The sequence below is a fragment of the Coregonus clupeaformis genome, chromosome 1, assembly GCF_020615455.1.
Source record: "Coregonus clupeaformis isolate EN_2021a chromosome 1, ASM2061545v1, whole genome shotgun sequence".
NCBI lineage: Eukaryota > Metazoa > Chordata > Actinopteri > Salmoniformes > Salmonidae > Coregonus > Coregonus clupeaformis.
The window spans coordinates 79,938,433-79,953,184 of NC_059192.1; the positions used below are offsets into that span (position 1 = coordinate 79,938,433).

General features: G+C 41.6%; 1 protein-coding gene across 1 annotated transcript in view; it reads left to right on the top strand.

Moving 5' to 3' along the window:
- The window catches only part of LOC121574846 (zinc finger matrin-type protein 4-like), a 183,391-nt gene that overhangs the window by 134,332 nt on the left and 34,307 nt on the right, over positions 1-14,752 (top strand). Inside the window, exon 6 of the mRNA XM_041887479.2 lies at positions 11,905-12,001. Within this exon, the coding sequence (XP_041743413.1) occupies positions 11,905-12,001 (97 nt within the window). The remainder of the gene's footprint in view (positions 1-11,904; positions 12,002-14,752) is intronic.

Consider the following 14,752-nt stretch of genomic DNA (forward strand, 5'->3'; position numbering starts at 1 on the left):
ACATCCACAAACACACCCATACTGTATGCTCATAAAAGCTCTACAGTCTCACTGCAGAATTAGACGTTTATTTAAGTTTCTCCAAACGTCAAATTTAGAAGATTAAGGGTTAATGTTTTGGAAAAGGTTAAAACATTACGTTTAGGCAATCATTCCGAATGTTTAAAGTAAGGGTTAAGGTTTAGGATAGGGTAAAAAAACAACAACAACAACAAAAAACAGGTGGTTACCACTGGGATCGAACACACAACCTTCTGATCCAGAGTCATACATCCGCCACCCTCGTCCACAACACCCTAGCAAAACCCAAGCCTACTTGATGTTAATAGCGCTTACTGTTGCCCTTAGTGGCCGGTTTTGAAGGCATTTACCTACGTCCTCAGGAATTTCGAAGTCACTCTTGAGTGATGTGCCTGAAAACCAAGCATGCATGCATACATACACGATCTCATACATCTACATGTACACATTGCTCTATCCTGAGTGATGCATCTGCAGATTCACCACTCCTGGGTTTAATTAGGTTAAATTATAACACAACCAGCACACACACTCACACAAACATTCTCTGTGTGTAATTAGCATGGATTAGAACACGCTGTGGCCTCCCGCCGTATTGCATTATTAACTACGCACCATGTGGGGACACAGTGTGTGTGTGTGTGTGTGTGTGTACGTGTCTGTGTACGTGTCTGTGTGTGTGTGTGTTAGCATTCGGTCAGCTCGGGCCCGTCGTGTCGGAAACAATAATCAAAAAATGGCTTATCAATGGAAACAAGCACGCAGCATTGACATCACTCACACACGGTGACACACACATATATCTATACAGTGGGGAAAAAAAGTATTTAGTCAGCCACCAATTGTGCAAGTTCTCCCACTTAAAAAGATGAGAGAGGCCTGTAATTTTCATCATAGGTACACGTCAACTATGACAGACAAATTGAGGAAAAAAAATCCAGAAAATCATATTGTAGGATTTTTAATGAATTTATTTGCAAATTATGGTGGAAAATAAGTATTTGGTCACCTACAAACAAGCAAGATTTCTGGCTCTCACAGACCTGTAACTTCTTCTTTAAGAGGCTCCTCTGTCCCTCCACTCGTTACCTGTATTAATGGCACCTGTTTGAACTTGTTATCAGTATAAAAGACACCTGTCCACAACCTCAAACAGTCACACTCCAAACTCCACTATGGCCAAGACCAAAGAGCTGTCAAAGGACACCAGAAACAAAATTGTAGACCTGCACCAGGCTGGGAAGACTGAATCTGCAATAGGTAAGCAGCTTGGTTTAAAGAAATCATCTGTGGGAGCAATTATTAGGAAATGGAAGACATACAAGACCACTGATAATCTCCCTCGATCTGGGGCTCCACGCAAGATCTCACCCCGTGGGGTCAAAATGATCACAAGAACGGTGTTGCATCCAAAGAACACCATACCTACTGTGAAGCATGGGGGTGGAAACATCATGCTTTGGGGCTGTTTTCTGCAAAGGGACCAGGACGACTGATCCGTGTAAAGGAATGAATGAATGGGGCCATGTATTGTGAGATTTTGAGTGAAAACCTCCTTCCATCAGCAAGGGCATTGAAGATGAAACGTGGCTGGGTCTTTCAGCATGACAATGATCCCAAACACACCGCCCGGGCAACGAAGCAGTGGCTTCGTAAGAATCATTTCAAGGTCCTGGAGTGGCCTAGCCAATCTCCAGATCTCAACCCCATAGAACATCTTTGGAGGGAGTTGAAAGTCCGTGTTGCCCAGCGACAGCCCCAAAACATCACTGCTCTAGAGATCTGCATGGAGGAATGGGCCAAAATACCAGCTACAGTGTGTGAAAACCTTGTGAAGACGTTTGACCTGTGTCATTGCCAACAAAGGGTATATAACAAAGTATTGAGAAACTTTTGTTATTGACCAAATACTTATTTTCCACCATAATTTGCAAATAAATTAATTAAAAATACTACAATGTGATTTTCTGGATTTTTTTTTCTCTTTTTGTCTGTCATAGTTAATGTGTACCTATGATGAAAATTACAGGCCTCTTTCATCTTTTTAAGTGGGAGAACTTGCACAATTGGTGGCTGACTAAATACTTTTTTCCCCCACTGTATACAAACACATACACTATAAATACAAGAGCATCTGCCATTCGGCTATTTCAGTCACACCCATTGCTGACAGCTGTATAAAATCGAGCACACAGCCATGCAATCTCCATAGACAAACATTGGCAGTAGAATGGCCTTACTGAAGAGCTCAGTGACTTTCAACGTGGCACCGTCATAGGATGCCACCTTTCCAACAAGTCAGTTCGTCAAATTTCTGCCCTACTAGAGCTGCCTCGGTCAACTGTAAGTGCTGTTATTGTGAAGTGGAACCGTCTAGGAGCAATAACGGTGCAGCCACGATGTGGTAGGCCACACAAGCTCACAGAACGCGACCGCCGAGTGCTGAAGCGTGTGGCGTGTAAAAATTGTCTGTCCTAGGTTGCAACACTCACTACCAAGTTCCAAACTGCCTCTGGAAGAAACGTCAGCCCAATTACTGTTCGTCGGAATGAATGCATAGTACCAACTGTAAAGTTTGGTTGAGGATGAATAATGGTATGTGGCTGTTTTTCATTGATCGGGCTAGGCCCCTTAGTTCCAGTGAAGGGAAATCTTAGCGCTGCAGCATAAAATGACATTCTAGACAATTCTGTGCTTCCAACTTTGTGGCAACAGATTGGGAAGGCTCTTTCCTGTATCAGCATGACAATGCACTCGTGCACAAAGCGAGGTCCATACAGAAATGGTTTGTCGAGATCGGTGTGGAAGAACTTGACTGGCCTGCACAGAGCCCTGACCTCAACCCCATCTAACACCTTTGGGATGAATTGGAACACAGACTGTGAGCCAGGCCTAATCGCCCAACATCAGTGCCCGACCTCACTAATGCCCTTGTGGATGAATGGAAGCAGGTCTCCGCAGCAATGTTCCAACATCTAGTGGAAAGCCTTCCCAGAAGAGTGGAGGCTGTTATAGCAGCAAAGGTGGCACCAACTCTATATTAATGTCCATGATTTTGGAATGAGATATTCGACGAGCAGGTGCCCACATACTTTTGGTCATGTATTGTATATGTACACACATTTCCCCTCTAAAAAAAATGACAAAACAATTATAAGCTGAGGAAGAAAAAAGGAGGATGACGTCAATCATCTCTGTCACCACACACACACATACACATACACATACACGCACACACATACACACACACATACACACACACACCATCAACCCTTAAGCCCATACGTTAGTTTCTCGCCAGTCTTAGTTTTGTTATGCTTTCTTAATGACAACATGTCTTTGATAGCTTCAGAAAGGGAAATGAAGTGTGTGTGTGCATGCGTGTGTGTGAGTGCTTGCATGTGTGTCAGTGTGTGTGTCGGTGTGTGTGTGTGTATATAACAAGCTTCGGTTCGTGTAAGGAGCTTTGTGGAGGAGATGAGGGTTCGGCTGACAGTGGCTGAGGATTATCTGAAAGAAACAGCCTTAAAGAGTGTGTGTGTCCTCAACAGGGACCATCAAAGTTCTTAGCTTTCATCTTTAATTATTTGAGAAAAGTGACTCCCAAAACACACAGCCCTGTCGAGAACAGTCATATTATAACAAAAAAAATGTATTGTCAGATACAGATGTATTGTCTGACTCACTGATGATGCATAATAAATATTAAAGCTAGAATTCATAGTTTCTGCATCCATTTTTGCACTAATACATTTATGATATACAGTATACCCATTGATTCTTGAAGAATGCAAGTTATAAATGCGTCATGAGCTTAGTTCAACTGTCGTACCCCATCAGAACCCAAAATATAAGTTTGTTTTACTCCAATGTTTGTAAACAATGTAGATGCAAACAAACCCTGTGTAGCCTCAAAACATGGTTAAAACTATAATGTTGATATCATGGATGGCCTGTCCTTTCTTCCATACACTGTAAAAATATATATATATATTTGGATCAACCTAAAGACACTACTTCAGCTGGTTACAGGTAAATGAGTTAGGTTTTCTTAACTGAAAAATACTACATTTGTTGAAACCAAATATATGATTCAATGCCAACTGTTTTATTTGATTATTATCAAACCTATATTTCAGGTTGCAACCTATTTCTTTAAACATTCAACATACTTTCCCCCTTTGGTTAAACCCAATAAATAGCAAAAACAAACTATTATTTCATGTAAATTCAACTAATTTTTTCATCTTGTTCCAAGTTCATTTTTTTATTAGGAATTACCTATCACATTTCTTCAATTGGGTTACAAGCAATTACATAAATTCCCTGTAAATCAAAAAATTAAGTTGGTTCAGTAACTTGAAATAATGTTTCCAAACATATTCTTTTCACAAGACTTTCACATTTAGTAGCCACAAAATCATAATCAAGCATTTGCTACCTTAACATAAAAACCTTATCTTACATTACAGATGCTGGCAGTGTACACATTTTTGTTTGAATAACGAATACAATAGACCACATTAACTGGAATGACATTCACTCTCACAGGTGGGCAACAATAACAAACTGAAAGTCTTGCACGCAATAAGCCACACCTCCAACTCTTCTACATTGCCCACCCGTAGCTTCAGAAAGGGAAATTAAGTGTGTGTTTGTGTGTGTGTTTGTGACCTGAGGGCTGTGATATACTACATTATACAGTCCTGGCCTCATCCCAGCAGTGACCTGTCTCTCCTCTGGAGTATATTAGCTAGTACTTCATCTTCCAACATGCTTTGCCAATTACTGCCTCAAAAGGTCAAAGGATCATGGAGCACATCACCAACTCATAAATCTCACAGACAGTAATGAAAGTAGAGGAATGAGCATACTGGCACACACACACACACACACACACACACACACACACACACACACACACAAACAACCACAATGACTGCAGGGACAGTAAAAGACCTCCAACCAATAATTTTCTGAATATGTGAATGTGCAGGACACTGTGTTATCACATAGAATATTTTTGTTCTCTGGGTGACATATCCTGTCTAGTTATACCCTCTCAGTGTGGAAGTCCATAAATATTTTAAATACACAGGGGTCAATTTATTCAAAATATACATTATGCGCTTACATGTTTTCTTTCAAATGACATAAATGAGAGTTGTACCAACTGGGGTAATTTTGACCCTAGAGTCATATTTTTGATCATAGCCCAAAAGTGGTTAATTAAATTCTTCCAAATGTTCATGACTTTGTCAATCAACTCGTTCTTAATAAATCTAAATAATTGTTTAGTGATTTTGTATCAATCTGGACTTTTAAAAATGCAAGTGCGTTGGGGTCATTTTGACCCCAGCCAAAAAAAACGAATTCTTCCGATATTCATTTGAGAGATAGGAACTTTTTTTGAATATAGGTTTCTTTGGGGACATAACTACAAGTTACCCATACCACCAGAGGGAGCTACCTTCTGAATGTCTGAGTGCTGTATTGGTGTGTATCTTCCGAAAAATATTCTACTGAAATGTTTATATAAATACCAGAATTCCTAAAATACCCTAAAATATTCTGTATGTGCAACTTGTTATGGTATTTTGGTTGCTATAACATTTGTTTTGAAATGACTTTGATGCCTAAATAAAATGGCATCCTGCCGTAGGCTCTACTACTCCCATTGTTTCACTAGCAGCAATGCTAATGCTGGCTGAAGGGGTAAGTAAATAAAGAAAACTAAGCCATATTTTACCCCGAGTGGCGCAGCGGTCTAAGGCACTGCATCTCAGTGCTTGAGGCTTCACTACAGACCCCCTGGTTCGATTCCAGGCTGTATCACAACCGGCCGTGATTGGGAGTCCCATAGGGCGGCACACAATTGGCCCAGCGTCGTCCGGGTTTGGCCGGTGTAGGCCGTCATTGTAAATAAGAATGTGTTCTTAACTGACTTGCCTAGTTAAATAAAGGTAAATTAAAAAAATATATATATATATATACAGTGCCCTCCACTATTATTGGCACCCCTGTTTAAGATGTGGTCGAGGACTTCCAAAAATTCTCCTTTTTTTTTAAACAACATAGAACCCAAATGCAAAAAAAGAGAAAAATCCAACCTTTTATTTAAGTACATTACTTTGGTGGTAAAAAAAAAAATCACACATTTAGAAAAAAAAAAACTTGAAATCATGTGTCCCACAATTATTGGCACCCCTGATGTTAATACTTTGTACAACCCCCTTTTGCCAACAAGACAGCACTTAATCTCCTCCTATAACATTTCACAAGATTGGAGAACACAGAGAGAGGGATCTTTGACCATTCTTCTTTGCACAATCTTTCTAGATCATCCAGTGTCCTGGGTCCTCTCTTATGCACTCTCCTCTTTAGCTCGCCCCACAGGTTTTCGATTGGGTTGAGGTCTGGGGACTGAGATGGCCATGGGAGGACCTTGAGTTTGTGACTGCTGAACCATTTTTGTGTAGATTTTGCCACATGTTTTGGATCATTATCCTGCTGAAAGACCCAATGACGACCCATCTTCAGCTTTCTGGCAGAGGCCATCAGGTTTTTATTTAAAATGTCCTGGTAGTTCAAAGCGTTCATAATGCCATGCACCCTAACAAGGTTCCCAGGGCCTTTGGAAGAGAAACAGGCCCACAGCATCACACATCCTCCACCATACTTCACGGTGGGCATGAGGTGCTTTTCGGCATACTCATCTTTTGTTTTACGCCAGACCCACTTAGAGTGTTTGTTGCCAAAAGCTCAATCTTAGTCTCATCTGACCAAAGCACACAATCCCAGTTGAAGTCCCAGTGCCGCTTAGCAAACTCCAGACGTTTACGTTTGTGAGTGTTAGTGAGAAAAGGCTTTTTCCTTGCATGCCTCCCAAACAGCTTGTTGGCATGTAGAGAGCGTCTGATGGTTGTTTTGGAGACTTTGTGACCCCAAGATGCCACTCTTTGATGCAATTCTGTGACAGTGAGCTTAGGACTTTTTTTTACTTCTCTTACCATCCTCCTCACTGTGCGTTGTGGCAAGATAAACTTGGGACCTCTTCCAGCCTTGTTTGTCACTGTTCCAGTTGTTTTAAACTTCTTAATGATTCCTCTGACTGTAGATACGGGCAAGTTAAGGCGAGTGGCTATTTTCTTGTAGCCATTGCCTGACTTATGAAGGTCGACACAAATCTGCCTTACTTGAATGGTGTGTTCTCTTGTCTTTGCCATGTTGACAAATGGGTAAGAGAATTAGGCCTCTTTTTCACGTCATATTTATACCCCAGGGAAACAGGAAGTCATGAATTACTAATTAAAGTTCCTAGATACCCTGACCAACTTTAGCAACTACAGAAAAATATATTTTTTAAAAAATCAATTAAAATTTTCAGCGGAATTGTTAGGGGTGCCAATAATTGTGGGACACATGATTTCAAGTTTTTTTTTTCTAAATGTGTGATTTTTTTTTTTACCACCAAAGTAATGTACTTAAATAAAAGGTTGGATTTTTCTCTTTTTTTGCATTTGGGTTCTATGTTGTTTAAAAAAAAAAGGAGAATTTTTGGAAGTCCTCGACCACATCTTAAACAGGGGTGCCAATAATAGTGGAGGGCACTGTATATATTTGGTCATTGTCTCTCAGGATCAATGGAATATCATTGTTTGTCAATACAATTAAGAATATTTCAACTCAGATTTTACTGAGTTACAGTTCATATAAAATTAATTAGTCCCTAATCTATGGATTTCACATGGCTGGGAATACAGATATGCATCTGTTGGTCACAGATATCAATAAAAAAAAAGTAGGGGTGTGGATCAGAAAACCAGTCAGGATCTGGTGTGACCACCATTTGCCTCATGCTGCACGACACATCTCTTTCACATAGAGTTGATCAGTCTGTTGATTGTGGCCTGTGGAATGTTGTGCCACTCCTCTTCAATGGCTGTGCAAAGTTGCTTGATATTGGCAGGAACTGGAACACGCTGTCATACACGTCGATCCAGAGTATCCCAAACATGCTCAATGGGTGACATGTCTGGTGAGTATGCAGGGTACTGGGACATTTTCAGCTTCAAGGGAATTGTGTACAGATCCTTGCGACATGGGGCCGTGCATTATCATGCTGAAACATGAGGCGATGGCGGCGGATGAATGGCACGACAATGGGCCTCAGGATCTCGTCACAGTATCTCTGTGCATTCAAATTGCCATCGATAAAATGCAATTGTGTTCGTTTGTATGTAGCTTATGCCTGCCCATACCATAACCCCCACCGCCACCATGGGGCACTCTGCTCACAACATTGACATCAGCAAATCACTCAACCACATGATGCCATACACACTGTCTGCCATCTGCCCGGTACAGTTTAAACTGGGATTCATCTGTGAAGAGCACACTTCTCCAGTGTGCCAGTGGCCATCGAAGCTGAGCATTTGCCCACCGAAGTCGGTTACGATGCCGAACTGCAGTCAGGTCAAGACCCTGGTGAGGACGACGAGCATGCAGATGAGCTACCCTGAAACAGTTTCTAACAGTTTGTGCAGAAATTCTTCGGTTGTGCAAAACCACAGTTTCATCAGCTGTCCGGCTGGCTGGTCTCAGATGATCCCGCTGGTGAAGATGCCAGATGTGGAGGTCCTGGGCTGGGGTGGTTACACATGGTCTGCGGTTGTGAGGCCGGTTGGATGTACTGCCAAATTCTCTAAAACGACATTGTAGGCGGCTTATGGTAGAGAAATTAACATTAAATTCTCTGGCAACATTTCTGGTGGACATTCCTGCAGTCAGCATGCTAATTGCACACACCCTCAAAACTTGAGACATCTGTGGCTTTGTGTTTTGTGACAAAACTGCACATTTTAGAGTGGCCTTTTATTGTCCCCAGCACAAGGTGCACCTGTATAATGATCATGCTGTTTAATCAGCTTCTTGATATGCCACAGCTGTCAGGTGGATAGATTATCTTGGCAAAGGAGAAATGCTCACTAACAGGGATGTAAACAAATTTGTTCACTAAATTTGAGAGAAATAAGCTTTTTGTAGATATGGAAAAGTTCTGTGATCTTTTATTTCAGCTCATGAAACATGAGACCAACACTTTACATGTTGCGTTTATATTTTTGTTCAGTATAATTCTATGTACACTCAATTTACAATGTTACCATGGGTTGAAGAACTGAATGTGGCAATTTTCAGAATGAATCAAGCCACCGTTTTCTTTCCTTTGTGCGTAAAGGCTCTCCAAACCTGTTTTTTATGATTCATAAATACTTTCCTAAACCTAAATAATCTACAAGATCAGATCATTTTTAAATCTACCAATTGGTGGTAAAATGGAGACGAATATGCATATACAGTGCCTTCAGAAAGTATTCATATCCCTTGACTTATTCCACATTTTGTTGTTACAGCCTGAATTCAAAATTGATTAAATGTATTTGTTTTCTCACCCATCTGCACACAATAACCCATAATGACAAAATGAAAACATGTTTTTAGAAATCTTTGCAAATTTATTGAAAATGAAATACAGAAATATGTAATTTACATAAGTATTCACACCCCTGAGTAGAAGCACCTTTGGCAGATATTACAGCTGGGAGTCTTTCTGGGTAGGTCTCTAAGAGATTTCAACACCTGGATTGTGCAACATATGCCCATTATTCTTTAAAGAATTCTCCAATCTCTGTCAAATTGGTTGTTGATCATTGCTAGACAACCATTTTCAGGTTTTGTCATAGATTTTCAAGATTTAAGTCAAAACTGTAACTCGGCCACTCAGGAGCATTCACTGTCTTCTTGATAAGCAACTCCAGTGTAGATTTGGCCTTGTGTTTTAGGTTATTGTCCTGCTGAAAGGGGAATTAATCTCCCAGTGTCTGGTGGAAAGCAGACTGAACCAGGTTTTCCTCTAGGACTTTGCATGTGCTTTGCCCCAAAACTCCCCAGTCCTTAACGATTACAAGCAAACCCATAGCATGATGCAGCCGCCACTATGCTTGAAAATATGTGGTATTTTCAAAACGTCCTGTTTGCAACAAGGCACTAAAGTAATACTGCAAAACGTGGCAAAGCAATGTATTGTATTGTATTTGCCCCAAAGATAACACTTTGTATTCAGGACAAAAAGTGAATTGCTTTGCCACGTTTTGCAGTATTACTTTAGTGCCTTGTTGCAAACAGGACGTTTTTGAAAATAAAATATTCTGTACGTATTTAAAGGGATGGCTTAAGATAAATGTGCTGAAAACCCTTTTTAATTAAAACTCCACAAGAAAATATGTTGGCCAGCAAGTAGGAGGGTTTTCATTTACATTTACATCATTTAGCAGATGCTCTTATCCAGAGCGACTTACAAATTGGTGCATTCAACTTATGATAGCCAGTGGGACAACCACTATTTTTATTTTATTTTATTTTTTATGGGGGGGTGGGTGAGGGAGGGGTAGAAGGATTACTTTTATACTATTCCAGGTATTCCTTAAAGAGGTAGGGTTTCAAGTGTCTCCGGAAGGTGGTCAGTGACTCCGCTGTCCTGGCATCGTGGGGGAGCTTGTTCCACCATTGGGGTGCCAGAGCAGAGAATAGCTTTGACTGGGCTGAGCGGGAACTGTGCTTCCGTAGAGGTAGGGGGGCTAGCAGGCCAGAGGTGGATGAACGTAGTGCCCTCGTTTGGGTGTAGGGTCTGATCAGAGCCTGAAGGTAAGGAGGTGCCGTTCCCCTCACAGCTCCGTAGGCAAGCACCATGGTCTTGTAGTAGATGCGAGCCTCAACTGGAAGCCAGTGGAGTGTGCGGAGGAGCGGGGTGACATGAGAGAAGTAGTAGTTGAATGAAATGTATTCAAAGTGTGCAAGGTAGCCACACCTGATTAAGGTAAGTCTGAATACCAAATACTGAGAAGTGCGTAGGAAAGGCGTACATTTCCTAAGTCTGAATCGGGTCCCATGAGCTCTCTCAACATGAGACTAGCCTACTCTATTAACCCCTCTCTCTCTTTCTCTTTCCCTCTCTCCTTTTTCTGAAGTCACTGCCTTTTATTTTCCTCTCCCTCTCTCCCCTGTCCCTCTCTATCTCACTCTCTCTGCCCCCCCCCCCCTCTCTTTTTCTTTCTTTTTTTCTCTCTCTCCATCTCTTCTTCCTCTGTCTATTTTTGGTCCTTAATTCTCGACCACCTGCAAACCGTCTAATTAGCTCACATCTGTTACTGCGCTGTTCATCTCATCTCATCACACACTCTCACACTCTCTCACACACACTCTCTCACACACTCTCTCACACACACACACACACACACACACACAAACACACCCATCTCAGCAGCGCTGCACACGGCTGGCTCCCCTCCATTCTTCCATCCTTCCATCCCACTGAAATCGCATAAATATATCTGCATTGCTTAGAAGTACACACATTCACACATACACACACACACACACACTGCACACACACACACACACACACACACACACACACACACACACTAAGACACACACACGCTCTGGCATACACATAGGAAGAAAGCAGAAAGCAGCAATCTTGATCTAAAAATACCTCTCGCTCTCTGTTAATGACTAGTATAGTATCATCAAGTCATACTGCAAACACTACAGCAATTACACCACAGTAATTTTCTCAAGTAAAATTACTCTGCATTGGAGTCAGCTGTAATTCATTGGAAATACATTTCCTAAGCATACAGTAGGCTTGTCTTTGTACATTAGATATGCTTTACAATGATGATGATAGTGATGGTGGTGGTGGTGGTGATTAAGATGATCATGATGACGATGATGATGATGATGATGATGATGACAATTCCGATGATAATTACAATGGCAATGACAATGATAATGATGATGTCTGTGTTTGTCTCTCGTCAGGTCTCCGCAGCAGTTACTCCTGCAGTGTATGTAGTGTGGTGTTGAACTCCATTGAACAGTACCATGCTCACCTCCAGGGCTCCAAGCACCAGAACAAGTAAGTTGATAACACTAACTATGGCGCACGGAAGAGAGAGGGAGAGAGAGAGGGGGGGGAGAGAGCATGACAGAGAGACAGAGAGTTACCAGGTCTAACAGAGGTTCAACACTGGGATTACGCGTGTGCAAACCGTGAACAGGACGTCAGCGCAGTCATTTCCAGAAACGGAATCAGTTGCACTCGGTCTCTTCTGCAAGGAATCTATTGACTTTGGTTCCAATATGGGTAGCCTATATGACAACAACCATATTTCTCATTACATCAAAAATAAAGTTGAGTAAAAATTCTACAACCATCTGCAGTCAATTAATTAACCTTGTTCATGAATCAACAAATGAACCATAGCTGGCTAGCTGGCTGTACTTTGCAGAACAAATGCACATCAATTCATTTTGTTGACAAAACCAGAGAGGAAGAGGCAAAGTGAGAGGGTCGACTCATGGAATGCAGCGATAAGCAGACTGATCAGCAGGCCGATAAGCAGACCACCTGCCTTCCCGCCTTTGGGACAACGACTCCCATTGTTAGGGCGGAGACAAGATAATCTGGTTATTATATACAGTATCTCTGACAAAACATATCTGGTTCACCGAGGACAGATGCTACAGCATTCTATGCTTTTTCTTTGGACAAAGTGTTCTTGTATTGGGAATTACTGGGGTCATACAGCAAAGCGTGCTTCTCAACTTTGATGAATGTGTGTCATCCATTTTGCCAACTTTGACCTGTCCTGTCAAATCGGAATATCTTCCAAGGAGGGTTGGGGGAGGGGTCTACTCAACAGCATTCTGTTCATCAGCTGGTTTGAATGTTTTCTAAAAAGCATTGGTACTATAGATACAGTATAACAACCTATCTCCAATTATGAACTACAGTTGCGTTTATATATTTGTTTTACAAACAGGTAGGCCCACTGCTATTGTGTGGACATAGCCTACTACTATTATTAATGTTTCTATTACATTTTCATACAATGAAGCTGAGAAGTAAGTGTAAAAAAATTATTTGTACCAATTATTTCAGGCACTTTGTATGGTGTTTAGGTGCATGGATCCGAGAAATATAGACTCCAAACATAATTTGACATTACTGCTACACCAGCCGCACAACGTCTACGCTTTACGCACACGCCGATGTAGCAGGTAACATTGACTATAGCAGGCCTATCAACTCTGTATCACGCAAGTCTCACAGACGTGGATTTGACCCGTGTGGTGTAGCTGGGCCGTAAGAGGGTCTAGTTGTTGTGGCATAAGTGCTCAGAGAATAGTAATAATCTACATTATAATGTTATGATCACGTGAAGCTAATCAATAACGTGTTGGTGTAAAATGTGTGATTTTATACAAATCTCTCCCTCTCTAAATAAGAAACAAGCACGTATACAGGCAAACACACACAAACACGGTTCTGCTCTATGCATCCTCCCACTCAATGAGTCCCAGCAACATGTTGTCTGTCAAGGTAGAATCCATCAGAGTGTGTGTGTTTGTGTGTGTGTGTGTGTGTTTGTGTGTGTGTGTGTGTGTGTGCCTGCTACGTGTGTACGTTCACATGCACAAGTGTGTGTGTGTGTGTGTGTGTGTGTGTGTGTGTGTGTGTGTGTGTGCGTGTGTGTGTGTGTGTGCAATTGTTTTCCTACATTATCAGGATCCCAATGTCCTAACATTTCACCTTAATCTACCTGTGTACGTTCACATGTAAAAGTGTGTGTCTGTGTCTGTGTGTGTGTTTTTACGTGCACATGGGCGTGTGCATATTTGCACGAGTGTTTGGTTTGAGGCAATATTCCTAATGATGTATAAAGTTATAGGAATGAAGTGCATAATAAAGACAGATCCGTGTAAAACAAAACTTATAAGACAGCAGCTCCTTTTTTACCCCAATTTCGTGATATCCAATTGGTAGCTACAGTCTTGTTCCATCGCTGCAACTCCCATACGGACTCGGGAGAGGCCAAGGTCGAGAGCCATGTGTCCTCCGAAACAAGACCCTGCCAAGCCGCACTGCTCGCTTAACCCGGAAGCCAGCCGCACCGGAGGAGGAAACACTGTACTGCTGGCTACCGAGGTCAGCTTGCAGGCACCCAGCCCACCACAAGGAGTCGCTAGAGGATGATTGTTTCTTTGTGAGAGTAGTGTAGCTCGGTGGAGCTACTCGTACCTTGTTATTGCCGGGGTAGATATTTCCCCTGTGCCTGTTATTGTTGGAGCTATCGTTACCTTGTATTGCCAGGGTAGATTTTCCCCTGTGCCTGTTTGTTTGTCGCTATCCAGCACTATGTGTGTACAACGGAATAGGCTCTGCATTCGGTGATTACCCTCCTGCGCCTGACTCCTTCTATCACACTCATCACAAGTATATACATACGAAGTGGGTAAAACATTATGTAAACATTATTAAAGTGATCAGTGTTCAATGACTGTATACATAGGCCAGCAGTCTCTAAGAGTACAGGGTGGGAGCTGGCTAGTAACAGTGACTAAAGTCCAGGACAGGGTACTGGGCAGAATTAGATGTTCATCCATGTTTCTCAAAGTTGTACCAAAAGTCAAATTTCAAAGTGTTAAAGGTTAAATTTAGGCATTAACTCCAAATGTTTAAGGTTAGGGTTAAGTTTAGACATTAACTTCAAATTGTTAAGGTTAGGGTTAAGTTTAGGCATTAACTCCACATTTTTAAGGTTAGGGTTAAGTTTAGGCATTAACTCAGAATTCTTAAGGTTAAGCATTAACTCCAAATGGTTAA